The 27,485-nt window shown below is 44.9% G+C and overlaps 1 protein-coding gene across 12 annotated transcripts in view; it reads right to left on the bottom strand.

Annotated features, from left to right (window-relative positions):
- The window catches only part of FHIT (fragile histidine triad diadenosine triphosphatase), a 1,052,598-nt gene that overhangs the window by 5,274 nt on the left and 1,019,839 nt on the right, over nt 1–27,485 (bottom strand). For all 12 annotated transcript variants that reach the window (XM_088662578.1, XM_088662587.1, XM_088662582.1 and 9 more), the window contains one exon: nt 6,101–6,211. In XM_088662578.1, coding sequence (XP_088518704.1) covers nt 6,110–6,211 — 102 coding nt within the window. In that variant the 3' untranslated portion in view covers nt 6,101–6,109. The remainder of the gene's footprint in view (nt 1–6,100; nt 6,212–27,485) is intronic.

Below are 27,485 nucleotides of genomic sequence, written 5' to 3'. Positions count from 1 at the left end.
CCTCCCGCAGTTTGGTCAGACTCATGTTGTGGCTTCGAGAACACTGTCCAACCATCTCATCCTCTGTCGTCCCCTTCTCCTTGTGCCCTCAATCTTTCCCAACATCAGGGTCTTTTCCAGGGAGTCTTCTCATGATGTGGCCAAAGTATTGGAGCCTCAGCTTCAGGGTCTGTCCTTCCAGTGAGCACTCAGGGCTGATCTCCTTCAGAATGGATAGGTTTGATCTTCTTGCAGTCCATGGGACTCTCAAGAGTCACCTCCAGCACCATAATTCAAAAGCATCAATTCTTCGGCAATCAGCCTTCTTTATGGTCCAGCTCTCACTTCCATACATCACTACTGGGAAAACCATAGCTTTAACTATACGGACCTTTGTCGGCACGTGGGCCACATCCAACCAAATCATTGAACCAATCCGTTCAAAGGCTTGAATCTAATGTGGCACCAACTGGAGTTTTGCGCATGTGCATCTCCTCTCCCCACATGCCTGCCCCTGCAAATATACTTTGGATGATTCCCCCAACCGTCTGGAGCAGATTGGATGGCTGCAGGGAACAGGAGGTTCCATTGGGTCAGCGGGTGTCTGCTGCTTGAGTGGAACAAACCTTTTGGCTCTATCAAGTGCCCCTGACAGATCAGAGTGAAATTTCTCTCTGTGTTTTTTTTTATAAAGAAAAAAAATACAGGAACATGAGGACATCAAAACGTTTATCTTGCTAATGAGACGCCCGATTCCCACAATGCTAGGAATCTGCACACATCTGAAAAGCAGTCTTCAGCCGTCAACGTGGCCTGTTAACGGCTGCCTTCTAAATGACCCTCTCATGAGAGCTTACCTTACACATCAGTTTGCACAACAGAAGTGCCAACGCTGGCAATTACATGCCGCCTTACGGCTTAATGCATCATAAATATAATAGCTGCACATTTTGGCCGGATGGGAACTAGGTGGCAGCAGCTGGCTTGCAACCAAGTTTTAAATGCCTTAAGTCCTACGCATCTTACAGCCTGATCCCCTAAACCCTAGTTGCTAAAGCAGCAGCTAATGGGATCTGGGTAGCAGTGTGAGCAAAAGATGGGCAGCTGAAACGGAGTTCTCTTTTCTCAAGGTAACATTTCCACTGCAAGGAAATTTGCAGGTCCGTTACCAGGCATTGAGGAAATGAAAATTCAGTCCTCCTCCCCAAGCATGTCTGAATGTTGCATACACTGCAAATGTCACAGTTACCCATTGGATAGTATCTGTGACATCACTAGGGACCCAAACTTAAACTCCCTTGATATACCCTTTTAATGCCTTAACTACTGTTTAATCTTTCCTGCAAGCATAAACAAGCTCATCTAGCCCTGTGTGTGCAACACACATGTACTATAGCAGGCATCCCCAAACTGTGACCCTCCAGATGTTTTGGCCTACAACTCCCATGATCCCTAGCTAACAGGACCAGTGGTCGGGGAAGATGGGAATTGTAGTCCAAAACATCTGGAGGGCCGAAGTTTGGGGATGCCTGTACTATAGCAGAACTTCCAAGCTTGATGCAACATTTTTCTTTAAAAGAAAAAGCTGAGTGTCAGGCATTGCCTGCTGGATCATCTAGTCCAGCATCCTGTTCTCACAGTAGCCAACCAGCCGAGTAATGTCAGAAAGCAGGAAAAAGACTTATTTGTTGCTCCCAAAGCAATAGCTCCTCCCCCTCCAGCTTAATCTGCTAGGTGCCCATCTTTCATTGATGATTTGTAACATTCCTGTCATGCAGTTCTGATGCTGACTCAGAGCAAGTTATCTTCCTATACAATTATTGGCCTTACAGGGTTAGCTCAACAGGGCCAGATTAGCCGGCCAATTGTGCCACTTATTTAACAAGCTTTTGCTGTGAACAATGGGATCACAAAATGAGAAATCACATTGGAATGTGATATATATATCCCAAACCTTCTCTCAATTGCAATTTCTCTTTCCTCCCATTAACACATTCAAGCGCCAGCACTTACAAAGCCTTCCAGGTCAAGAAGGTCTTAAGGAACTGAAGATTGCTTTCTTTCCCATTAATATGAGCAACAGGGGAGGGGGGAGTCATTTGAATATAATAAAGAAGCACTTAATTCTCCCATCCCCCCCCTCTCTGTAAAGCCCTGCATGTGCAATTTGTGCCAACGTTGATTCTGAATTTTATATTGCTGTACTTTCACTATAGCCCATTGCTAGTGGTGTTCATTGCAAGGGATGGACTGAAACCAGTTTTAGTTTGGGGGATAGGCAGACATGGGGAAAGACACCAGAAACCGCAGGGCTCTTGGGCTTATCCACACTTACCTTTGTGTAGAAGGGAGGAATGTGGAGCTTTAAAGGGCAAACTTGTGCCTGGAAAAAGTGGGGCAAAAGTTAAGTATGGATAAGCCCTGTGTTTCGTTCTCTCCAATACCTTCGCCGTCCAAAGCGGGCTACCCTCCAGAAGCTTTGGCAACAACCAATGAAAGAGAGCAGAGATGGGGGAAATCACAGGGTGAGGACACCTGGCAACAAAGGAGGAAGGAAAACCTGGCCAAAACATTTAGTTGCAAAGTCGGCTATGACCCTTTTCTAAGCAGGCAATCAGCTTCATGTTGCACAGTTTAGAATCATGTGCATTATTCTCTCAACATAGGATGTTCCCTTGCCTGGCTTAGGGCCACATTCACACCATAAAGCATGGTGATATCACGGCTTCCTCCAAAGAATTCTGGGATCTGTAGTTTGTTAAGGGGGCTGAGAGTTTCTAGGAGACACCTCTACCCCCTCGCAGAGCTACAATTCTACAAAGTGGTTTTAACGATTACAGTAATCCCTCTTCCCAGCAAACTCTGAGAATCATAGCTCTGTGAGGGTCATTTGGGCTTCCAATGGCAGAGATGGATCTAGAATAGGCATAGGCAAACTTGGCCCTCTGCAGGACCGAGTTTGCCTATGCCTGATCTAGAAACACCCAAAGCTATGTACCCGCTTCTTCAGAAGGAGGGCGACTTCTTCCAGAACAGGAAAGTGACCTATTTCCTGAACTTTTCTCTCTCACACAACCAGGATTCTCATCCAGCCCACCACTGTCACCCAGTCCCTGCACAGCCATAACTATTCATTTTGGAAAGTCACTTTGAGCTTCATATTTATTTACTTTTAAATGACTGACTAATAATCAGCCCGGGAGGAAGACAAGTGGAAGTCGGTTTACAGAAGAAGGATGTGTATATATTGGAGTTAATCGATTTATTTGAAGTTTTTGGTTATGTATATTTTGTGTTTTAGGTATGGTTTATTTGTTTATATTATTTGTATGGTTTTTATTGTTATATTTTGTTTCATTTTTTATTTTAATCTCAATAAAGAATTATATTTAAAAAATTAAAATAAATAAATGACTGACTAATAAATACAATAACAACCACAGATTTCAGAAGTTATGGACTGGAGAAGCAGAGTTGGGTGTCGTCAGTGTACTGATGCCACCATGTTCCAAATCCCTTAATGCAGGCATCCCCAAACTTCGGCCCTCCATATGTTTTGGACTACAATTCCCATCACCCCTGACCACTGGTCCTGTTAGCTAGGGATCATGGGAGTTGTAGGCCAAAACATCTGGAGGGCCGCAGTTTGGGGATGCCTGCCTTAATGACTGCTCCCAGTGACTTCATGTAGCTGTGAAATGGCATTGAGGGTAATACTGAGCAAGCTTGGTGTAGTGGTTTACGTGCTGGACTAGGACCTGGGAGACCAGGGTTCGAATCTCTGCTTGGCCATGACGCTCACTGTCTCTCAGCCCAACCTACCTCACAGGGCTGTGGTGGGGATTAAATGAGGAGGAGAATCATGTACACCACCTTGAGCTCATTGGAGGAAAAAGGTGGGGTATAAATGATGATGATGATGATGGTGATGTCAGGGACTGGACTGAGGGGGATGAGACTGAAGAGGAATGGTGGAGACCGACCCTCCCCTGAACTTTTCAGGGAAGAGGAAGGCAGTAATGAATTACAGCAGTGGTTTGAGGAAGGTCAGAGCTCAGAGACAGGTGAACAGAAGTGTTGGGAGAGGAGAAGGGGGAGACAGAGACAGAGCAGCCAGCTGGGATGTTAGCACTAGAGAGCATTTCTGATCTGCCCCCTTCTCCTGGGACCCAGCGTGCATTGAAAGTAGAAGAGCAAAGGACTCAAAGACAATTAGCCCCTGGTGGCTGCCGTAAGGGGAAGTGCTTTTGCTAGGAAGGGAGTGGGAGGAGCTCAGTTGGAGCAACGCCATTAACCTAGTAGGCAGCATACAGAGACCTCTCACTGTGATTATTGAATAAAGACTCAGTAAGAGCTTCCTTGACTACTTCCTTGGCTGTCTGCATGAGAGGGGGAGGATCAGAATTCACTGAAACCTGAGAAATAATAATAATAATGTGACCTGAGGAAGCCAAGAGCAAAATTGCTAGGGGGCCAAAGAAGCACTCTTCCAGTGCTACTTTTTGGCTCCAACCCTGGAGGCAGGAAAGGAATGACCGTCTTCATTACCCATACCACAGAGCTGATCCAGGAGGACTTTTAAAATCACCGAGAGACAGAGGAGAAGGTGCAAAGTTGCACTCCCCTTGACTCTCATCCCTCTTGATAAAGGGTACCCCAGTGGCTATATTTAATTAGCCTCGAGGGATGGGAACTGCCGGAACCAGAGCACTGAGATCATGCTGGAGGCATGCATGTCACAGCAGGAGTTTGAGGGGGTCCAGCAGTCTGCCCTCAAGGGACAATGACCTTTGGACAGCCCTGACCTATTCCACTGGATAGTGCAGACATTATGAGAGGGGGGAGCAACAGCGCGCAAAGAAGAGTCTAAGGAAGAGGGTTCAACAAACTAAAGAGTACCAAAACAGCTCAGGACATGCTGCGATGTTCTGGTCTCTGCAGCAACACGGGTAAATGGTTCGTGAAATTTAGCCAGAGGATCCTCTCCTAAATTGGACTGTCAAAAACGAAACCACCCTGGTGATACATTTATCACCCCCTCTTTTGGGGCTTAAACATTAGGAGGAACTTCCTGACAGTAAGAGCTGGCTGTTCGACAGTGGAATTTGCTGCCAAGGAGTGTGGTGGAGTCTCCTTCTTTGGAGGTCTTTAAGCAGAGGCTTGACAGGCATATGTCAAGAATGCTTTGATTGTGTTTCCTGCTTGGCAGGGGGTTGGACTGGATGGCCCTTGTGGTCTCTTCCAACTCTATGATTCTATGATTCTATGCTTCCTTGAAGAAGAAATATGAAATGGTTTGAAAAGCGTCAGTGAAATGAAATGAAAGAGCAGCCGGGCTGTCATCATGTCTCTGTCCATCTCGCTGCATCACAGACTGGTCTCAGGGGGCCAATCCGTTTCTATAGGATAGCCTGCCCTTTGGGTCCAAAGGAAGGACATGAAAGCGATGCACTTTTCAGAGGCCTCGCTGAGGAACGGCCTTGCCTTTTAAAATGTCATTCTTTTCCGGAGCAGAGCACTGAGCTTTGCAGCGGGTCCGTTCTGAAAAGTGGGAATCAGAATGAAGATTTCAGAGATGGGAAACCCATTAAACGAAAGCTGGCACGGTGGCACTAATGCCAGAGCAACAGCCCTACGACAAAAGCTCAAAGTCACAGGGTGTGATGTTATCACAGCACAGGGGGTGGCGTGTTCTGTCATAAGGCAGGAAGCCTGGGGATGGAGAGGTGCAGTATCTCACACAGGGCCAGACCCAAGACATTTTGCTGCCTGAGGCAAATGACAGTTTCATGTACAGAACCAGCCAGGCTAGCACTCAACGCTGCTGATCAGTAGGCCTCCTCCATAACCCCTGAGGGCAGCAGGCTAGTTGAAGGGGAACAGGCAGGCTGCATAAAAACATCTATTTCCATCTTCCATACCTTACTGTATATGAGGGGGATTGGGGGAAAGGCCAAGGCGAGAGGGTGAAAATCATGTTAGATCTTGTGAGCTGCTGTCTCACTACAGCATCTCACGTGATCCGCCTGCAGAATTCTAGGGACCGTAACCTTATAATTCTAGGATATGTAAGGTGCTGTATAAACAAAAGGTTTATACTAGTCCTCGGCCGGATAATTACCTCATGTTTTCACTTAAAATACTTCTCGAGGCTTGCTGCTTCCACGGCCATTTCGTCGTCAGATCTCCACTTGCTGGGGGAATCCTCCTCCTCTTTATCGTGACGCTGGAGCTGGGGAGGGGAGGGGAGGGATGGCAAGATGAAGAATAAGGTTAATTGGTGCTACCTGCAGGGGCGTAGGAAAGGAGGGTCGCTCCGCCCCAGGTGCCATCATGGAGGGCGGTGACAAATTATCAAGGAACAATTAAGCGGCTTAGTCATGCTGGCCACACGACCCAGAAGCTATCTGTGGACAAACACTGGTTCCCTCAGCCTATAGAGCGAGATGAGCGCCCCAACCCCAGAGTCGTCCGCGACTGGACCTAATGGTCAGGGGTACCTTTACCTTTAGGGTGGTTCATAATTTTTTTAAAAAAAATGCCTGCTCCGAAGGTCGTATCTTACTGCACTAGGGATTATATAGCTATATATGAATTTTCATGCATATCAGTTATTATCTTGGCTCTCCTCCACGAAAATAGCTGTTTACTTGGCCATTTTCCTATGTCGTGAAGGCTGAAATTTCAGTTCAGTGGAGCTGGATCAAGATATGCTCCATGATCTCCAGGTACGTTGAAGAGTTTCAGAACACACAGGCCTGTCAAAGCCACATCCAGCCCTAGATTTGGGAGCATAGCTGTCAAGTTCTCCTTTTTTTTTTTAAGGGAAATTCCCTTATGCTCAATAGGCTTCCTCGCGAGAAAAGGGAAAACTTGACAGCTATGTTTGGGAGGTGGCAGTAATGGTGTACATTTCTGAAAAGTGCAGTTCTTGCTGTAAAGAATGAGAAGCAGAGAGAGGTACACAGACAGACAGAGAGACCCTCTTCATCTGAATCAGTTATTCAACCGCATTGTGCTTTCCTCAAGGGCTTGCAGCCTGAAAGAAGATGAGAAAAGTATGCCATTCTGTAGCACTCTTGATTTTAATAAAATAACACGAGACCCAATTGTCAGCTTGGGTAGAATGTCACACTGGGAGACACGGGTGAGGAAATGAATCCCTTTCTTCTTCTTCTTTTTCGCAAAAAGAAATATTCAAGGAGCCTCACTGTTTATAAGAGATCAAAAGTGACAATCGGTGCTTATTCTGCTCAAGCTAAAAGAGGAGGGTAATTAATCAGGAAACTCAATAAGTCAGACCTTGGTAAGCATCTGCTCGAAGGAGGGCCCATCTCGGAAAGAGTGTGTTTATATATTTGGGCTGTGTGGCAAGGAAATACAGTAGGCGGGTTAATAAAAAATCTTGGTACTTTCAGATTGCTCAGTATGTAGCTTTGATTTCCAGACTTGAACGGTTGGAGGAAACCTTGTATCACTTCTTAATCTGTCTACCCATCCATCCAATTTATATACTGCTTTTCAGATCATATTGCTACCAAAGCGGCTGACAGCCACAATTAAAACCCCGAACCGCCTCATGCAATCAGGAGATGAAAAACACAAAGGGCGAGTTCAAACAATAACAACCAACTGAAGCCCTGGATAATCAGAAGGTCGGCGGTTCGAATCCCCGCAACGGGGTGAGCTCCCATTGCTCGGTCCCTGCTCCTGCCAACCTAGCAGTTTGAAAGCACATCAAAGTGCAAGTAGATAAATAGGTACCACTCTAGTGGGAAGGTAAACGGCATTTCTGTGTGCTGCTCTGGTTTGCCAGAAGCGGCTTAGTCATGGTGGCTACGTGACCCAGAAACTGTACACTGCCTCCCTTGGCCAATAAAGTGAAATGAGCGCTGCAACCCCAGAGTCGTCCAGAACTGGACCTAACGGTCAGGGGTCCCTTTACCTTTTTTTAAAGCACCTAAGAGTTGCCACAGGTCTTACCTAGGTCAGGGTGAGTCCCCTTATCGGGGCTCACTAACTTCACCCCAAGACCACGTCCGTCTTGATCAGCCCGGTCCCCAACCCAGACATGCCACAATGGGGAGCTTCTGATTCTGTTATTATTTAATATGGGAGCATCTATATGCATCATGAATGGCTGCAGGATCACGTGTTCTACCAAGTGCTACTTTCACTCCATCCAGATGCAAATTTATAGCTAATGTGTGGGTTGGCGGATGACATCCAACACTTGGAAGCAGAGAACACCATTCCTATCCTCTACACCACTCTGCAGCTGGATGTGTGAAGTGACTCCACTGAAAATGCTGAGACAATGCAGTGTGAAACAAATGGACAAATCTATCCATTTTGATTTCTCTTGGTTTTCCAGTTTACCAGCCTTAAGCTCAGTTGCTCACATTTCCACATCCGTTTGCAATTTGTTAAAGTCCTCACAGAAAATCATCAGCATTCTAGTGCACATTACTAGTGCTCAGTATACACAGTTTTGTTCACAATTTTGCCAAGATATATGCCATATTTTTCTGTGTATAAGACGATGTGGTTTTTTTTAAAAAAAATATATATTATAATTTAATGTTAAAAATTGGGGGTCGTCTTATACACGGATAATGCATATGGGGGACAGGCGATTGGATGCAGCCACGAGCAGGAGATTGTCAGTGGTGATTGTGCGGGTGATTTGTGGGTGCAGCAAGGGCTGCTGTCAATTGGCTACTGCTGTGACAAATGGTTGGGCGATTGGCGGCTTCTGGCGATGATTGGTCAGATGATTGGTGGCTTTGGCAATGTGTGCTATTGGTAGTGTCGGTCAGGCGGGTGAGAGATTTTCGTCAATCCCCCCAAAAAGCTCAACAACTCTGGGCAACCCCCCCAAAAAATGCTTAACAATTCTGGCCAATCTCCCCCCATTTTATTGATTTAATCCAAATAGGGGTTGTCTTATACACAGGGGCATGTTATACACGGAAAACTACGGTATATTGTGTGTGTGTGTGTGTGTGAGTGTGTGAGTGTGTGTGTGTGTGTTCTGCCTTTCCTTTCAAAGGAGTACTTTTGCAAGCCATTTCCCCTAACACAATGAATTTTAATGCACCGTTTTCACAAATGTAAGTGGGAGGAACTCAGTGCAGAACTATGCTAAAGTTCCTTAGCTGTGTACAAGTTGCCCTTGCGGAATGGCTTGCGCTAGCCGAATAGTTTACACAAGAGAAAGGCCTAGGGAGCGAGCATGGTTCTTGCGGCTGGTTATGCAACAGATTGCTACAACCCCCATACTTCTTGCTGCACAACTGGTTGCATATCAATCTTCCACTAGCACAGCTGCTGCATGGGATTTCAAACTGCACAAAGATTATTTTCACCTTTTAACCTCATGCAACAGAGAACGCTGAATCTGGCATTGCATATTCATGCACACTTTCTCCTAAGAAACACGTTTTTTGTAGAGGTTTTTTGGTTGCAGAACTCACAGAAGTGTGGGTGCATTTCAGCATTGGTGTGCCATTCCACAAAGTGTGAATTAGGCAAACTATACCCCGTCACTATAGGAAAGTGTAAGGGTGACTCCCTACAGGGAGCCAGCCCCCATCATCCTGACGCCCACCTCGTCAAGTACAGAGAGCACCAGTGGTTCTGAAGCAGCCAGAGGGGGAGGGGGAGACTCGGAGGAGGAGAGAAATCAGAGGGAGGAACAATGGGAAAGCTCGGGGGGGGCGGAGGGATGCAGGCAGACGCTTAGGGATGCTGCAGAGCCAGGGAACCGACTGCTGAGGGAGGAAGCTGAAAGGGCATCACTCCTTCCGGCACCAGAAGTAAGGAGAGCGCCGCAACACAGGTCAAAGGGGCGGCGTTTTGGGGGTGCCCAGACTACTTTGCTGGCATAGGAACAGACGTACGCCATTGCCGGATTCTGATTCGGGATGAGAGGTCATGTTTTAAGCTGTCTCTACACTGTAAATAAATAGCACAATAAACGTCTTTGAAGACAAACTGGACTTAAGCGGAGTTACTCCAGAGTAGCCACGACGACCCTCTGACAGAAAGGATTGGTCTTTAATATGAGGATCAATCTGTAATCTTATTCAGACATGCAAAGCCCCCACTTGACAGTGCAGCATTCACATGCTTGTGAATCCAAACTATTTTTAACCCTGTGGCCCTACGTACTGAACATCTCCTGCAAATCCGTTATCCATCTTTCTAGACAGATCTGCTTTATATGAACCTTGACAGCACAAGTTCCTCCAAAACTATGATGGTGCCCACAGAAAATATGGGAAACACCCCAGTCATAATTACAGGAGGCAGCTGCGTAGTGAAACTCAGAATAGTAGAGTCTTTCTGTAGGCCGCAAGTTTGAGAATCAATTACCATCCCTACAGAGCAGCCTTAGCATCATCAAAGATTGATTGCATTTAAAGGTTAACAGCACTGTGCCTAAAATAAGAAGAGAAATTATATTGGGCTTAGATTTTCATTTTGAAAACACAGTACTTTTTTTGTAAAGAAAAAGGCCATCTTCATCCTTCCAGATTCCCAGATATTAGCTGGGGTGTAGAACTGGGGTGAGGGAATTGAAAAATACCATTAGCATGCACCACTGCTTATTTTGTTCCGCCAAGTTAAAACAAACCAACATATGTCAAATTGCCATTCCATAGAACTCAGCCTCCCTTTCCCCCAAGTTGTAAATCCACCTATAATCTCTTTGAAATCTCCCTTTAGAAGGAGCATGGTGCATTGAATGATTGAATGAGACAGGCAGAGAAAGCTCGCATCAAGTTATTTAAAAAGAAAAGGAACTCACGTCCCTATATCAAGTTATTTATATTGTCTATAAACCTAAAGATCTAAAGGCAGGCAATAACTATTTAATATAGGGATGTTGAACCTCTAAGCCACGAGGGCAAATGCAGCCCTTTCTCATTTCCTTCTGACACCATGCTGCACCTTCTAGATCTCCACTGGTTCTGCACTCTTGTCTTTGGCTCAACCTCCTATCTACAGATGGATGAGCCAAGGGGGTGGATTTTTCTATAGCCATATCCACAAGGGCATCAGAAACCAGAAACTATTATTGCCCTGTGAAAGATATATGATCCATTAATCATACCCTGGACTGTGCCATGACTTCCTAGACCTAGAAAACTCAAACCCCCCAAATGAAACGAAACGAAATCAGGGAAACAGCTTTAAACAACAAGGGGGAAATAGATGATTTGAATCAACAACACACAGCAAAGAAACAGGATGTGCCTAAAAAATCCAACACATGGCGGGATTAGCCCCAGTTTAGGCTGTTGCACCATCCGTGATCCCTCCTGAAAAGAGATAGCCTAACCACAGCTATCTATGAACTCACAAAATTACACTTAGATCACCGCAAAGTGTTAACTCCACTAGCTGCTGGTCTGTTCTTGAACACAAGCTCAACCCAGTGAGCAGGTGTTTACCTGAATGAATGAATGAATCTTTATTTGAGTCAGCCATCGGCCATAGCAATAAATCAACAATACGATATACAAAGAATAAAAATAAAAAGTCACTTATTTAAAATATATTTTAGGGTTTTGAATCAATAGTCAAATAGTGGATCTTATTCTGATTGCCCCAGCTAAAAAGCTTGCAACCTTTGCTGTCACCTGCTCACCTTGATCTGCCAAGAGAAAGGACACTGTGGCAGTGGTTGGGCGACCCGGAATGGACAATAAAAGAGGGGTGATAATCTCATCCTCAAGTCTTTATAAAGAGTGCAAGCCAGAAGGGCATGCGCCACTGATTTGAGACTGCCATCTCCACAGGGACCTAAGCATTTTTCGTGTGGAATCTGTTGGAATCACCCCTCAAGTACAGCTGAGGGCAATACATTCAATCTTGCGAGAGTAAAAGCACGTCTGTATTTTAGAATTACTAGGTTATGCAGGCTCACTGGAAGGACAGATCGTGAAGCTGAGGCTCCAATACTTTGGCCACCTCATGAGAAGAGAAGACTCCCTGGAAAAGACCCTGATGTTGGGAAAGATGGAGGCCACAAGGAGAAGGGGACGACAGAGGACGAGATGGTTGGACAGTGTTCTCGAAGCCACCAACATGAGTTTGACCAAACTGTGGGAGGCAGTGGAAGACAGGAGTGCCTGGCGTGCTCTGGTCCATTGGGTCATGAAGAGCCGGACACGACTAAATGACTAAACAACAACAACAGGTTATGCAGATCTGGTGCCAGAGAGTAGAAATGGGAAGGTGGAAAATAGTCATACCATGGGCAAAATTTCCTTATTGTGGCCAAGTTGTTCTGACGCTCGATATCATTTAGGTGCTGACGAATGAGACTGTTTGCTTTACTAAAATCCCAAGTGAGTAGCTGTTGTGGTGATAAACCACACAGTGAAGTTTCTGAGAGAGAATTTTTTTTGAGAGACTATTTTGATAGACAAGATGCCCCTACGCATCTTGTGACCGAAGAATCCCTGCCCCCACACCAACATGCCATCATATATAATACACGGAGTATCCCTAGATGTTGTCAGGGGTGGAGGGAAGAAAGGAGCTGCAGGGCTACCATTTCCACCTGCAACTGCTGTAGTGTCAAGCTTTCCACACCCTGTCTCATAAAATTGGTGCCCCTTGAAGCCCAACACATATACCTACTATTTTCCGGACTTTCTCCTTTAACTCCCGCACTTCGCTGAAGACAGAACCTCAGTTTTAAAAGCGTGAGGCCTGTTGTCTTCCATAACTTGCTTGCCGATTCATTCCACACACCGTTGTAACCCTGTTACATAAAACAGCAGCCAAGGCGACGGTCGCTCCTCTCGCTCATCCATTTTCCAGTTGCATAGAATTTATATGATGAAATTTGCATTCATTTTAAGCCCCTCCCTAAGGGCTGGAAGCAGAAGTTGCCAATGTTACACACTGAGCCTTTTTACCCTTACTTCCCCCGCCCTGCAAAAAAATATAAAAAAATATCCCCTTTTAATAATGTTACAAGATGGATTTATAACATACCTGGAGCTAATATCAAAATGAAAATGAGTTTTCTGCCAGTGGAACAACAATAATGTGGTTAATTTGCCTACAGCTATTGGATCATATACGCCTTGCTACGGTAGGAAATGGCTTTCTAATGTAACATCGCCGCCTAAGCAGGATGAAATTTGCGTAGGGAAATGTAAAAAGGGCACAGCACTATAGCTAGCAGCAAAATTGGGATCTGGAAAAACACAGCACACATAAAAAGGGTGGGTGGGTGAGCAGAATATGGAGATATGCTAATAATCCCAGTTTATTGGTCAACAAACAATATATGAAAAGACAGATGGCTTGGTTTCAGCCGTTGCATTTTCACTCCTGAAGTTTCCCTGTCAATAAGAGCTATGTTAACAACAGGGCTGCTTGCAGAGATGCGAAGTAGCACTGAGACAAGTTTTCATTGTTCAGAGGGAAAATGTATCCCGCTTTTAAAAATTAAAACACAAGGCGGCTCCCAAAGTAACAAAGCAAAGACACTGCTTAGGAACTGTGGTATTGAGTGGTCCATAAATTACTGAAATCAATAAATGCAAAACCATTGAGAAATAACCCAATGCAAAACTAATAACCATGTGAACAAAAAAAAAAACGTCGAAGAGCAGCGGGAAACTGTGGGTTGTATCAAGTGTTGATGTTCTGCTTGTGCAGCATACATTCTCTGGCACTGTGGAACTTCTCCCTCCTCTCCTCATTAACCATAGTTTATTAAGTCGGAGTTCCTCAATGCATCCTTACTGGTGAGCCTGGCTTCTTTTCCAAGTTTGCCATGAGCCAACATTAACAAGAATTCTCTAGTCTGGAAGTAACAGGGAACTCATACAAAATGGGATTTGTGCTTCACAAAATGAGGAAGAGAGCCCTAAAGGAGGATGCTAGTTCTGGTCCTGATGCTAGTTCATGGTTTCCCAAACCATGGTTTATGTACCTTGGGATGATCATCCGATCCAAGGCAATGTGAGAAGTGTTGTGATTCAAAGGGTTGTTCACCACCAAGGAGAGGTGAATATCTGAAAAAGAAGGGGAGGCCAGAAGTTCCTGGTTCCACAGACAGGCAGGGGGTGCGGCATGGGAAGGCAAAAATCAGCACCTTGTAGAGTGACCAAGGTATGCTTTTAGGATCACGGATAGCGCTCCTGCAGCTGTGGTCAAACATCTGACTTGTCTCAGCAAGTTCCATAATTTTGTAGCAGAGCTAGGTAGTCATTGACTTCACCTACCTCACCTACCTGCTGCCAAGTGGTCCTAGCAGATTGCCTCCCCCTTCCCCAAGAGCCCCCATCTCATCACCTTTGTATTTATTTAAATGTCTCAAACAAGCATGGCCACTTTTCACAGAAGTGAAAAAAGGGGATTTTGCACATCCCTATTTGTGTGAAGCCAGGGACATCCAAAAGTCTTGTATAGTAACAACATCAGTTGGGGTATTATTCTAAAACACAAGAGCAGGTTCTCCATGTCTAAGTGGACCACTCTAAAGCCCACTCCGGTTTGTAAAACCTCTTAGTGTTTCCTGCTCCATGGTAGGGAACTTTCCAGCTAAGAAGTGGAGCCAGATGTTTCCCACAGCTGCCTGGCTGGAGCCTGGACCTAAAATGCCTTATATGAGCACCCATCTACTCACTGGGCCATCTGGAGAATTCTGCACCTTCCAAAATTATGCAGCCAATCATGTTTCTGATCTATATGAAATAAAGTCTCCTAATCTATTATAATCTACTGAATATACAGACTCCATTTTTTGAATGGTATATATCTCAGATCTTGACCAAATTCCATTTTGGCTCCAGCTGAGATGGTATTCTTGGAAAGGAAAGACTAGCTTGGCAAAGGGCTTCCAAACATTTGTAGCAGTGTTATCTGCACCAGAGGATATATCCAGAGGAGAAGATGTATAATACCTGGATGCCCTCCAAACACGCTTTAACTGAGTTGGGCTCATAACAGACTTGGACGGTACAGTCAAATCCCAATGTCATCTTACAGAAGTGTAGGGAAGACATTAAGCAGAAAGCGTACTTTTCTGGTAAGTGCAAATGCGCAGCACCACATAATATCTGGGCAAATGATGGCATCCCCACAGCATACAATGGGCAGAACGTTATACTTCCCGTGCACAGTTCATTAACACGCTTCTTTCGCACAGTCTGAAGGCATGTGATGCAGCCACCTTCCTGAAGCTAAGCAGGTCTGGGTCTGATCAATGCCTGGATGGGAGACTGTCTGGGAACCACATGCGTGTTGCTCTAAGTTCCATGGTAGAGGGGAAAGTGTGATGCAAATATATTGTGTCTCAGCCCAGTATTACTAAAGGAGTGTCTCCACCCCCATCGTTCAGCCCAGACACTGAGGTCCAGCTCTGAGGGCCTTCTGGTGGTTCCCTCCCTGCGAGAAGTGAGATTACAGGGAACCAGGCAGAGGGCCTTCTCAGTAGTGGCGCCCGCCCTGTGGAACGCCCTCCCATCTGATGTCAAGGAAATAAACAACTATCTGACTTTTAGAAGACATCCGAAAGCAGCTCTGGGAAGTTTTTAATGTCTGGTGCTCTTCTTCTTCTTCTTCTTCTTCTTCTTCTTCTTCTTCTTCTTCTTCTTCTTCTTCTTCTTCTTCTTCTTCTTCTTCAAATTAATTATGTTGGGAGCTGCCCAGAGTGGCTGGGGAATCCTGGCCCAATGGGTGGGGTATAAATAATAAATTATATTATTATTATTATTATTATTATTATTATTATTATTATTACTACTACTACTACTACTACTACTACACTAATAAGGCTTCACAAAGGGTTTGCCCAGCAAAAAAAAGGGTGCAAATAGTTTCCCGATGACAGAAAGTTGAAAATCAGTGTTCTGGAACTGACTGTGCTGATCTGTAATTCTATCTGGCTAAGCATTTCTGGGACTGTAGAGAAGATGACATGAACTGCTGCTATAGGGTTAGGAGCATATTCTTTTGGGAAAGATTGACAGATGGATTGTTTCTGCCTATTGTCAGATAGGTGGATTTGGATGAGAATTTCCTCCCCATTCCGATTGGCTAGAGACCCCTTTTACGACATGAGTAAATGGGAAGAAAGATTTCTAAACTGTGCCCATAAAGAGATACAATATTAAAGCTTCATTTCCCACTGCCATTTTGCACCTGCATCACATTAGTAGCATATATACCTTCCGGATTCTCTCCTCCTCCATTTTCCCTCCCCAGGTTACAGATCTTTGAATGCTAACAGAAAGGGTGAAGGGCATGTTTTTACACTTTGTCCTCTTCAGGCTGTTTTTTCCTGTCATTATTCTGTTCACCTATTTTGAACTTTATATGTCATCAAATGTATACTAGACGGTACAGGGCACCAGAAGATACACACTATACTATTCTGAAAAATGTGTGTCTGCTTTCTCAACACATTTATACAAATAAATCCACCACCACCCTTAAAATTCACCAATTCTATATCTCCCTTGCCTACAGCTAACTTTTATATATATATCTGAGTTACAGCCACACATCCCAACCAATTTTCTGCACTTGGGAATTCTGACTCCACAGCTGAAACAAACTAATTCCAAACAATTTTTCCATTATGTTTTTTGTAACACAGAGCTTAGCATGCATATGTAACCTGCACAATCATTTGCTAATGTTTGTTTATGCTTCAGTTTCTGGCCATTAAATTATTTCTAGTCACACTAGCACAAGGATGCACATAGCTGTTGTATATTGTATACTATGACGACGATGACTAATAATAATAATAATAATAATAGCAGCAGCAGCAACAGTAGTCTGCTTTACCAAAATTTCAATTGTGTATTTCTGCAACATGGATGATATCCAATGCTCTTGGCCTTATAATTTATAGTCATTTAAAAAAGCGACACAGAGACAAATGACCCACACTGACCTTTAATCCTGGAGAAAAAGACTAATGTAACATCTTAAGCAGACCCATTCTCTTATGCTAGCTAGCAAAAAAAAAAAAAAAAGATGACTAATAGGCAGGGGGAAGGAGTGTTATGACTTACAGAGTAGCTTGCAAATAATGTATGCAACAGTGTGCCTTCTTCACCTTAATCCAGTCCTTATTTTTACACATACAGTACACACAATTTTAAGGTGCATTAACAGTGCTCTTGTTAGGCACAGTTTAAATTTCTACTCATCTCAAACTTCCAACATGTTGTTGTTGTTTAGTCGTTTAGTCATGTCCAACTCTTTGTGACCTCATGGACCGGACCATAGCACGCCAGGCACTCCTGTCTTCCACTGCCTCCTGCAGTTTGGTCAAACTCATGGTTGGACAGTGTTCTCGAAGCTACGAACACTGTCCAACCATCTCGTCCTCTGTCGTCCCCTTCTCCTAGTGCCCTCAATCTTTCCCAACATCAGGGTCCTTTCCAGGGAGTCTTCTCTTCTCATGAGGTGGCCAAAGTATTGGAGCCTCAGCTTCATGATCTGTCCTTCCAGTGAGCACCCAGGGCTGATTTCAACATAGACCTGGCAAATAGTTTTTAAGAGATCTCTTTTGGCATGTATTTCTTTCCCCACACAGAACAGAACAGATATTTAAACATGGTAATTCGATTACTTCTCGTTCTAATGTTAGCCATGGAACCTTTTCTCTGCACTGTATAAGTAAGACAATGTATGGAACTGGTCTACTTCATAATATAACAGAGTTTAATGCTGCCATCCTGTTTTGGTTCTCTGAATGGTTGGTAGTATTTAGGGCAGGCTGGGGGGATGCTTGGCCCTCCAGATGTTGCTGGATTTCAACTGGAAATTGTTGGTTGGCATCCATCTGTCTCGAGAGAAAGAGAGACTTGTGTGTACATACCGTGTTTCTCTGAAAATAAGACACCGTCTTATATTTATTTTTCCTCAAAAGACCCCCCACTATGGCTTATTTTCAGGGGATGTCTTATTTTTCCCCCTCCTCCTGCCATGGCCGGCATTACTGCTACGCCTATCACTATGTCTTATTTTCGGGGTATGGCATATATTCCTTGAATGCTTAAAAATCCTGCTACAGCTTATTTTATGGCTATGTCTTATTTTTTTGAGAAACAGGGATTATATGAGAGAGTATACACAAGTCTCTCTCTCTCCCCTTTGCACACACACTCATATACAATGAAGAAAGAGGTAAGTCCTCCAAATGTACAAAAATACCTCGCCTCTCTTCTCAGAAAGCCCTGCTATCCAAAAAGAATCCATGCCACGTCCTGGTCCAATATTCTGGGATGCTAGCCAGCAATCCATGTGTGCACTGGCAGAAATACCCAATTGGTGGAAACCATCCCTGCCCCAGTGCTGCCAGAGCAAAATGAAGAAAAACCCGAACATTTACCATGGCTAAGTGGACGACTGCATTAAAACACTCTGATGACCTTCTCATTGCATTTGGATGGGTCAATTGCGACGGTGGAAATAACCCAAAGATGTAACGCATCTCTGTCTTCTTCCTCTTTCTCCCTCTCCCTACTCTTCCATATTAGCTCAGGGCCTTCACCCAACCTCTCACTCCCCAAGCCCCCCCCCCCATGACAAATATTGTCCTGCTAATTAGATGCTTTCTCACTACAAAGTAAGTTGCGATCCGGAGTGCCTACAATGGGATGCCTCAGCATCACAAAAACCTTGACTGAGCCATTTGATATTAATTACCATTGCCGTGCCGAGCTTTTGAAAGGGCAAATTGAAGGGGGCTGTCAATGAAAGAGAAGGCAAAACCTTTCCATAGACAAATTGTGGGTCTTAATTCAATTTTCAGGGGACACCATGCAGGCCTATTCTCTACAAAATGTCCCTAGGAACAGTGCATTCTTAGATATCTGAACTGACAGCTGCTAGCCAGAAGCAGCTTTGAAGAGCTCTGATGAGCTGCATCTGCTCTCCGAAAATCTCCCACCCTGGAAACTTCCCAGCTCCCACCCACCCACCCTGCTTTTCAGCAAGTGGGGCTACAAAAAGAGAGGCAGCATTTCAATCAGCTATAAAATCAACACTGAGGAAGTGCCAATCCAACAGCTCCAGTTGTTAGGGCGGGGTGGAGTGAATGATGCTTTTTTTTTAAATAAAAAAATGCAATATTGTTATCCAGCAAAGCACACAGATCCTAATATTTGATCATGAGTGTTTATTTGTTATGACATTCCAGCTGGCCAGCCAGTTCCTTTGGCCAGGCTGATCACTGGTTAAATGTCAAGAAACCGCCACCTGAAATGCAGCTACCATAAAAAGACATCCACAGACCATCATGTAGGGACTAGGGAAAAATCCATTTGGTCTATACTGAACCAGTGTCCTCCACGACACCTGAAGCAGCAGGCTCATTTAGGGAGCCCAGGAGATTCCATGTAGCTCTGTCCTCCAGCAGAATGGGAATGGCCAGGCGATCTAGCCAGCTGGTACTGCCGACCCCTTGAACATCAGCCACCTGAGGCAGTTGCTTCATTTTGCCTAATGGTAGGGCCGGCCTTGTACCTTAAACAGACAAAGGTCTTATCCTTAATTCCCGATGGGCATCAATGTTCCGATACGGGGATTCCTAACTTCACACAAAGATGTCGTAATTGCCAAAGGATGCAGCTGGACTCCTGGCTCTGACTCATTAGATGGTTTTCTTCCAATTACTCAAGAAAATCCACTCAATATCGCCATACACACCTTGACAGCAAAAATCAACAAGGCGCACACAGAGCCCGCAATGATGCAAGCTGACAATCGCCAGGCAGAGAGAGGAGTAAAATAAATATCCCAGGCATTTAACATTCACTTTGAAAAACAAGGATCTACTTGTTAAGTGGCATTACTGCTTCTTTTTATACTCCGTTTTGTTATAATGATTCAGAGTTAAATGCCATGACATTTAAATCAGAAAATATAAGAGGTAAACACTGAAGGATATGTCAGTCCAAAAAGAATTTGAAAGGTGGGGTGGAAAGCACGCCAAGAATATGATAACCCAAACCCCTCGGGGACTGTGTAAGACCACAGCACTTTAATAATTGTAGTTACATAGCGACATTAACCCCAGCGGGTGGGAATCCCTTGCAGGAAACAGCAGTGCCTGGAGACAGAGCCAGGTTGTGCATCCATAGCAGTGACCACAGGAGGAATGACCACTGGGAGGAGCCCAGGGAGAAGAAAGGCCATGGCACAGATCTGCAGCAGCATAATCGGATGCCTTCACCTGCCACGGCTGCAACAAAACATGTCTCTGCTGCACTCGTCTCTACAGCCACAGCAGGCACTGTAACTCTCCGACGATTTGACTTCACCCCCAAAGGTGCACTATTGCATTGTCTCCCGAGACAGACGGATGCCGAGAACAACAGATTTCGAAGCAGCGCCTTGACCCCTGAAAGGTAGTTTTTAATTTTGGCGGACACTGCTTTGGAGTCCGTGCAGTAGTGGCTGATAACCATGGTGGCCATCACCAGAGCTGGAGGCAGTATACCTCTGAATACCTCTGAGTGCGGAAGTGTGCTGCTGTACTCATGCCCTCCTTGTTGGCCACCAGGAGAACAGGATGCTGGACTAGATGGGCCTTTGATCTGTTCCGGCAGGGATCTTCCTATTCCCTTACAAGTGGGGGGTGCCTCTGCAGCAATTAGAGCCAACCTTGTATTCTTTACCTGGTATCATTGGCACAGATGGTCTTTACCACTGTCTTCAATGGTAAAGACCACATAAGCCGCCGAGACCACATAACACCGGTCTTGAAAGATCTACATTGGCTCCCAGTACGTTTCCGAGCACAATTCAAAGTGTTGGTGCTGACCTTTAAAGCCCTAAATGGCCTCGGTCGAGTATGCCTGAAGGAGCGTCTCCACCTCCATCATTCGGCCCAGACACTGAGGTCCAGCACTGAGGGCCTTCTGGCGGTTCCCCTGTTACGAGAAGCCAAGTTGCAGGGAACTAGGCAGAGGGCCTTCTCGGTGGTGGCGCCTGCCCTGTGGAACGCCCTCCCAACAGATGTCAAAGAGGAAAACAACTACCAGACTTTTAGAAGACATCTGAAGGCAGGCCTGTTCAGGGAGGCTTTTAATGTTTAATAGATTATTGAGTTTTATTTTTCTGTTGGAAGCCGCCCAGAGTGGCTGGGGAAACCCAGCCAGATGGGTGGGGTATAAATAATAAATTATTATTATTATTATTATTATTATTATTATTATTATTATTATTCAATGAGCTGCACCATCCCCATAACATAGCGCCACAGCCTAATAGTAGTCATCCTATTTAGCATGTTCCTCTTAACACAGACAGACAGAAGGATTCTCATCTCCCTACCTACCTACCTCCCGACTGATTTGAAATTAATGGGGATTGATAGCTGAGATTATGTTGTTGTTGTTTAGTCGTTTAGTCGTGTCCGACTCTTCGTGACCCCATGGACCACAGCACGCCAGGCACTCCTGTCTTCATCTGAGATTATAGCTGAGGAAAAAACTTCCTCCTACACAGCCGTACCTCTTAGATATTCATGCCACTGGAACCTGAGGCGTCCTTTGTGGACAGGCATGGTGTCTGCATATGCAGGGTGCAGAGGTCAGATTTCACCTACCAGTAATAGCAGGTAATGCTAGTCTCAAAGTAGTATTCTTATTGTTCCCCCTGATGCGATGTAGGGTGGGGGACATGGGGAGGAGCCCAGACTGCATCTGGAACCTGCTAATTACCTGCTGAGCCTGAAGGGTCCTGCCTGCTTCTCTCCGCCTGGCTTGGGGCAGGACCTGGATAAAGGACTGCTGCTGCTTGACAATTTTTTTAAAAAGAGTTTTTATTTTTTATCTATGTCATTTAAAATTGTTATTGATATTAATGTTGTTGTTTTTAGTTTTAGTTTTTATGATTTATGTGGAAATTGCTTACAACAACTATTATTATTATTATTATTATTATTATTATTATTATTATTATTATTATTATTATCCTGTCCATCTGGCTGGGTTTCCCCAGCCACTCTGGGTGGCTTCCAACAGAACATTAAAATACAATAATCGATTAAAGATTAAAAGCTTCCCTAAACAGATGTCTTCTAAAAGTCTGGTAGTTGTTTTTCTCTTTGACATCTTGTGGGAGCGTGTTCCACAGGGCGGGTGCCACTACTGAGAAGGCCCTCTGCCTGGTTCCCTGCAACTTGGCTTCTTGCAACGAGGGAACCGCCAGAAGGCCCTCAGTACTAGACCTCAGTATCCGGGCAGAATGATGGAGGTGGAGACGCTCCTTCAGGTATACTGGACCGAGGCCATTCAGGGCTTTAAAGGTCAGCACCAACACTTTGAATTGTGCTCGGAAACGTGCTTGGTTGTATACCTTTCCATTGGGCTGTATACCTTCCGATGTGCTTTATTTATTGTTTATGACTTTTGTTGTGTTGGTAATTAGGTAAATCTTGTCATGTTGTAAGCCGCCTTGAGCCTAGTTTCAACTATGGAAAGGTGTCATACAAATAAAATGATGATGATGATGATACACATATAGCCCCAAGTGGTCCCCCATACTCACCTGCATAGCTGCCAAGTTCTCCCTTTTTTAAAGGGAAATTCCCTTATGCTGAATAGGCTTCCTCGAGAGAAAAGGGAAAACTTGGCAGCTATGCTCACCTACACCTCACACAATACCTTGTGTTCAAAGTGTGGCATATTTTGCCTTGTTGTACATTGCATAGCAAACAGTGTCGCTATTGTTGTTTACAGATATTAAAGACAACAATGCTATATATCTCTGCGGGCAGCAAAATTTATGTGCCCGGGGGCTCCTGCCACCTAGAGCAGGGGTGGCGAAGGCAAACATATTTGCAAAGAGGGTAATTTTTATAAAGGAAGACCAAGGCTTTGATTATTCAAAGCTGCTTGGAACTGCAGACAAGAGGCTTCTCTTTTTGTCGGTTGATCGTTCGACATCTTGCTCTTGTGATATTGATTTGTTTCCATCACTTTTTGCTCTCCCCACCCTGAAGAAATTAAGGACAGACACACACGCAGATAGCAATGCAATGAAACATTAAATCCAATCCCAACACCTGAGTAAAGGGACCCAGGTGGTGCTGTGGGTTAAAGCACAGAGTCTAGGGCTTGCTGATCAGAAGGTCGGCGGTTCGAATCCCTGCAATGGGGTGAGCTCCCGTTGCTCGGTCCCAGCTCCTGCCCACCTAGCAGTTCGAAAGCACCTCAAAGTGCAAATAGATAAATAGGGACCGCTCTGGCGGGAAGGAAAACAGCATTTCCGTGCGCTGCTCTGGTTCGCCAGAAGCAGCTTTGTCATGCTGGCCACATGACCCGGAATCTGTCTGCAGACAAACGCTGGCTCCCTTGGCCTATAGAGCGAGATGAGCACCACAACCCCAGAGTCGGACACGACTGGACCTGATGTTCAGGGGCCCCTTTACCTTTACCTTTAACATCTGAGTAATACCATGTAGATTTCACAGAAGCACAAAATGAAGTTCTGTGGCCTTTCCTAGGACTCTAACTTTGTAATAGCTTCTGGCATCCCAATGATATTTTGTGTGGGGGGGTGAGGCAAGAAGGCCTCCACTTTAGGTTTTTTTTTTAAAAAAAGTACAGCAGTGTTCCCATTATAATCTGCCAATATGAATGGCATTTACTCCACCTCTGAGAAATGAAAGAAATTCTAAAGGACAAGCAGCATTCAAACTCGATTGAAATTCTGCTGCCCTTGTGTCATTATAGGCAGCCATGCTCAGCCAAGGACAAATTCACCACTATGCTCGTCTCTTTAAAAAAAACACAACCACAGCTCAGAAAGAAGCGAGACTAAAAGGAGCATGTGTCTCCTACGAAGCAATGCGGATAGCTGCTCATATTGACAGAACATGACATAACTGCCTCACAAAGGAGGTCAAAGGCACACTCCCTCCATAGTGAGGTAGAAATTCTGTAAAACCCGTTACCGGGGAGACCAGCACCACTACAGAAGAATATGGCCTGAGCAGAAGAACTAGTTTAGGGGGAACCTAATGGCTGTTAGAGTGAAAAACAACATATAAGGTACAAGGAGGGCTCTGCACATACAGTGAAAATGGGTTGGGTCAAGTTGCATTGATCCAGCTTAAGTGGAGCCTTCCATAGAGTGCACGAACTACTGCAGACAAGTTTCCCCAGTCCAGGAAATGGTTGTAGCTGACATATCAGTTGCAGCCGGTAAAAGGCGTGTCTAGCCACTGAGGCTACCTCATAAGAATAAAAGAATGGTCAACTATTATTTTGTGGAAACAAAAAAATAAAAAAAAATCCTTCCAGTAGCACCTTAGAGACCAACTAAGTTTTTCATAGGTATGAGCTTTCGTGTGGATGCACACTTCTTCAGATACACTGAAACAGAAGTCACCAGACCCTATGTATAGTCAGAGGGTGGGGAGGGGTATTACTTAGAAGGGTAGTGGGAATGGGTGATTGGCTGATAGGAGAGGTAAACCTGTTGACCTGTTGATTAAAACACCAGACAAAGGAATCCTGGCACAAGATGCAATTAAGGGCTCCTAAACATACACACTTTCTGGGGAGCAAATCTCATGGAACTGAAGAGGACTTGCTACTGAGTTAACACGCTTAAGATTAGCAATTGTGCAACTGCAAACGGGCCTCGCCTCGGAGAAACTTCAGGTTCGGTTCCCTACCAGTGCAGTAAGGTGAATATTGCAATAAGGCAAGTCAAACACATGCTTTTGGTTTCCTAGTGCATGTAAACGTTATGCTTACACTATACATGAATGGTACACTATACATGAATGGAAAAGCATGAATGGTACGCTTTGACCTTGAAACTTGAAACTAGAGCTGATGAAGAATAAACCGAAACAGGGCCTTGTCCTGGATTCCTAAAAACTGGATTGCTACTGGAATTTGTCTTATTATTCTCAACTTAAGACTTTCTAAAAAATTAATCTACTACCTGGCCAGAGCTCTTGGAATCTTTTCATTTGATTTTACACTATACTGTAGTCTATTGAGCCAGCCCCCATGGCTGCAGGGAAGGGAGAGGGGGGGAACGGGCTCAGGGCCCTAGCCAGCTCCACTCCCGTGGCCAAAAGAAGGGCACCAGGGGGCTTCCTTCTCCTGGAAGTGGCAGGGCTGCTTGCCTAAGGAGCAATATCTGCGAAGCTCAAAGGAAACGGAGTGCAATAACATGAGGTATGCCTGTATTTGTCCTTGTGCAATTTGACACCCACGAAGGAAGCAAATATTAAAAAGGCATGAACTGAAAACTGTGGCAAGTCATGCATGACTCGGTTACTTTAATTCTAGAAATTATCCATGTTAAACTGGAAGGACAGTGGAAAGCAACATGGGGCAGAGCCAACAGTAATGAAATGGAAGAGGGGACACCCAGTCATCCTTAATCGCGCTGTCCTTGCCGGTAAATATAGGGTTTTTTTTTTTTAGCGCATTGCAAATGATTTCAAGGCTTACTAAACCTTTTTGATCAGAAGTGATGTTGACACTAAGAAATTGGCGTCTACAGCATGAGCAAGGATGCTTTCTGTCATCAACTTTCTAAAGACCTGCCTCTTCTTCAGCCTCTTCTTTACTTTTTGCGGATCTTTCTCCCTTTGTCATTGTGGTGATCTTGGATCAAGTGATCGAGGTGGTGCATCGAAAGCCTTCCTGCCTCACAGTCAAAGACGGAAAAGCACCCCAACTTAGAGTATAAGAAACTTTATGCAGAAGCACCAGGTGGGGCGTTGCCATAAATCTGACCTCTCAGCAGTGTGGTATCACTGCTGGGCACCAGGAAGGTCTGGAGGCAGGACAAAATGGATGACAAGGTTGGACCGATGTGGACACACACCTACAGAGTTGAACCAGCGCTCCTCCCAGTGCATCCACCCCACCTCAACCTTGCTGCTGTCTTGCCCCACCAAACACTACCTGGCGGTAGTGATGCTGCCGCCATGACAGCATCATTGTGGTCCTGCACCACTGGCTGTTTCTGCCTTTCTGTGGAATCTGTAAGATTGTGGCCACATAAGAAAACCCAATAGTGGTTTTGCTATGGTTTCCCCAGTAGTGATGTATGGAAGTGAGAGCTGGACCATAAAGAGGGCTGATCGCCGAAGAATTGATGCTTTTGAATTATGGACTCTTGAGAGTCCCATGGACTGCAAGAAGATCAAACCTATCCATTCTTCAGGAAATCAGCCCTGAGTGCTCACTGGAAGGACAGATCCTGAAGCTGAGGTTCCAATACTCTTCATGAGAAGAGAAGACTCCCTGGAAAAGACCCTGATGTTGGGAAAGATGGAGGGCACTAGGAGAAGGGGACGACAGAGGACGAGATGGTTGGACAGTGTTCTTGAAGCTACGAACATGAGTTTGACCAAGCTACGGGAGGCAGTGGAAGACAGGAGTGCCTGGCATGCTCTGCTCCATGGGGTCACGAAGAGTCGGACACGACTAAACGACTAAACATCAACAACAACAAGAAAACCCCAGGGGCAGAGTTTGGCAGAGGGCTCTTTGTGCCTGTTTCTGAGAGCATCACTTACGGGTCACAGTAGTGCGAAGCTCCAGAAGCTGTGGGTGCAAAGCATCCAGCACTGGAATTATATATATATACGACACAGGATGCGATTGCCCTGCAAATGAATACTTCCAAATGGTGCTTAATGCACACATTTGACCTAGAAAATGTGTTGTTTGTAATTGCAGCAACCAACCATGACAAACGACCACATTATCCTCTATATATGTGAGCTAAGAGTTTGCTGCTTTGCTTTCCATAGAACTGAAGAGCAATGTTTTCCCAGAGGGGCCATGAAGTCAGTTCTGTTGGGGAGCTGGTGTAATGCCTGTTGTCTTCCACAAAGTTCAGCACCTTTGCTGGGTCTTTGGATATGACGGACCTCTTGAGTATCTGTGTACAGGCGTAGGTTGTGACCAGTGGAGCCTGCTTTTGGCTTGGCTCGCGGTGTACTGCATCTTCTAATTGGTATATATAATTTACTTCCCACAATCTGTTATGCCAGTTTTTCTATGCATTAGTTTAATTAAGTTAAGCTTGATAATTACATTTCCGATATTGTAACGTCATGCACGGAATTCTGCAGATTGTGTCATGAGCTCAGCCATTCCCCAAAATGCGGTCTCTCTGTTCAACTTTTCCTATTTCAGGACCTTGGATGTTGGCAAGTTTGCATTTATCTGTAAAAAAAAAAAAAGCTGTCCTGCGATTCGACACAGAGATTTATTTATTTGTACATCAGTCCCAGAATGCCACGTTATGGGGCCTATTATGCAAATTCAAGCGCCACGATCTAGGCTACAGAATACGGCATTTTTATCTCCCCTGTTTAAATTATGTACGTCCCACCCTTCTGCATTTCCATTGTTAGGGAGGTTTGTCATGAAATAGGCAAATAAATAACAGCAGTAACAGAATGAAAAGAATAAAAGGACAGAAGAAGAACACCAGAGGACTGCCGGCAGTGAGCAAAACCAAAT

This window comes from Zootoca vivipara, chromosome 2, assembly GCF_965207765.1.
Source record: "Zootoca vivipara chromosome 2, rZooViv2.hap1.1, whole genome shotgun sequence".
Taxonomy (NCBI): domain Eukaryota; kingdom Metazoa; phylum Chordata; class Lepidosauria; order Squamata; family Lacertidae; genus Zootoca; species Zootoca vivipara.
Note: the sequence above shows the minus strand (reverse complement) of the source record. Positions and strands in the feature narration are given on the sequence as shown.